Here is a 2,110-nt window from a genome sequence, read left to right as displayed (position 1 = left end):
TGATGGCCTGTTTCATTGCCGTGATGATGGTCTGAGTGATCTTCGTGGTCTCCATGATCATGGCCATCTGGGTGACTGTGTGTGGCATTTCCATGATCATGGTCATGCTCATCGTGTGTGTGTCCATCATGTCCATGGTCACTGTGGTCATGTCCCTCATGTCCATGGTCACTGTGGTCATGTCCCTCATGTCCATGGTTGCTGTGGTCATGTCCATCATGTCCATGGTTGCTGTGGTCATGTCCATCATGCTCATGGTCATGTTTTCCCCCAGGACCCACCTCCAGCTGTACCATTAGTTTGCTCAACCCTGTTGGAAATCCAGAAAGGGCAGAGATCATTGTACCTTCTTAGAGACCCACTTCCCATCCTATCTGTTCTTCTACACTCATCGTCTCAACTTGGAGTCCTCTAGACCCGTTGGGCACTAAACAGCCCTCCAAAGCTTGAACTAGCCTGACCCAAAGAATCATGGGAGTTGCCCATCTGGGGGAGGCAGTCCTAATCTATCTATTTGGGTTCCTTCCAAAGTGACCTACAATCCCATCAAACTATAGTCTCTTATGAGCTTGACTTGTGTCTCCTAAAGTTTGTCCATGTTGACTAGGAAGTGTTGAAGCCCAGAACAGCTCAAGGCCGTCCTGTTGGAGAAGTCTGTTTTAGCTCTTCTACCATGGTCATGATGTAGAATAGGGGTGTCCAACCTGGGCAACTTTGAGACCCATGGACTTCAACTCCCAGCATGGTTGGCTGTGGAATTCTGGGAGTTGAAGTCCACAAGTCTTAACGTTGCCCAGATTGGACACAGCTGACATAGACGGAGGGGTGTGTGGGTGTGTGTCCCAGGCTTATTGTTATTTACACCTCACTTCCATGGCTTTGTCCCCCAAGTTTAGAGGGTATCATGAAATCGTTAGACAAATGAATGGAAGATTAGTAGAAGAGAATCTTTGTAGCTCAGGAACTGGGGAGTCCTTGATGCTTGTTGAACTTGGTGGGGGGGTTTTGCAGATGTTTCGTTACTCAACTAGGCAACACCCTCAGTGTGAGAAGGGAATGGGGTGTGTGGAGAGGAGGAAGAGGAAGAGGAGGAGGAAGAGGAGGAGGAGGACAACGGTTGTGGGGTCCTTGTTACTCTTGGAGCTTCGTTGTTTTCTTGCAGACGTTTCATGACCCAACTAGGTGGCAATATCAATGCTGCTAGATCAGGGGTAGGCAACCTCGGCTCTTTTATGACTCATGGACTTCAACTCCCAGAATTCCCGAGTCACATGGCTCAGCTTGGAAACCTCTCCCTTTCCCCTCAGCATGGCTGGCTCAGGAATTCTGGGAGTTGGAGTCCACGAGTCATAAAAGAGCCGAGGTTGCCGACCCCTGTGCTAGATAGATCAGTTGAACCCACAGCTACAAATATTCTCTTCTATCATAAGAGCTCTGGACAGGTGCAGATCAGGATGGTAACTCTACTCCAGGGGTGTCAAACTGCCGGCCCGCAGGCCGGTTGCGTCATACGGAGACTGTCCCCACCCCACCTCTGGCAACGCAAAAAACGTCACAATACTTTGCGAACACGTCACGTGACGTGGCGAGTTTGACACCTATGCTCTCTACTCCATCACTCAATAGCCCATAGTGAGGGCAACAAGGGTGTGTCTCCACCCCTTCCAAATTCTGGGCAAATTCTGCTTTGGTCCTAACCTCACAACGTCGCAAGACGTCTTATTAAGACAGGCTTCCCAAGCCAGGCGCCAAAATAACCAGTGGAACAACCTGCCTCCAGAAGCGGTGAATGCTCCAACACTGGAAGTTTTTAAGAAGAGACTGGACAGCCATTTGTTTGAAATGGTATAGGGTTTCCTGCCTGAGCAGGGGGTTGGACTAGATGACCTCCAAGGTCCCTTCCAACTTTACTATTATTATTATTATTATTATTATTATTATTATTATTATTATTATTATTATTATTATTATTATTATTATTATTAGGAGACACAAGGGAATCGGCGTCTCTAAAACGGGTGTTCTCCAGGATATGAGTCTCTATCCTACCCAGATGAAATCCCAAGAAGAAGAAGAGGACCAGACTACTGAACTGACTACAAATACCCTA

General features: G+C 47.7%; 1 protein-coding gene across 1 annotated transcript in view; it reads right to left on the bottom strand.

Moving 5' to 3' along the window:
• Window positions 1–2,110, bottom strand: part of LOC107297376 (zinc transporter ZIP4-like) — a 32,960-nt gene that overhangs the window by 14,820 nt on the left and 16,030 nt on the right. The window contains exon 4 of the mRNA XM_029286299.1: window positions 173–310. Within this exon, the coding sequence (XP_029142132.1) occupies window positions 173–310 (138 nt within the window). The remainder of the gene's footprint in view (window positions 1–172; window positions 311–2,110) is intronic.

This window comes from Protobothrops mucrosquamatus, unplaced genomic scaffold, assembly GCF_001527695.2.
Source record: "Protobothrops mucrosquamatus isolate PMUCROS unplaced genomic scaffold, P.Mucros_1.0 scaffold3268, whole genome shotgun sequence".
NCBI lineage: Eukaryota > Metazoa > Chordata > Lepidosauria > Squamata > Viperidae > Protobothrops > Protobothrops mucrosquamatus.
Note: the sequence above shows the minus strand (reverse complement) of the source record. Positions and strands in the feature narration are given on the sequence as shown.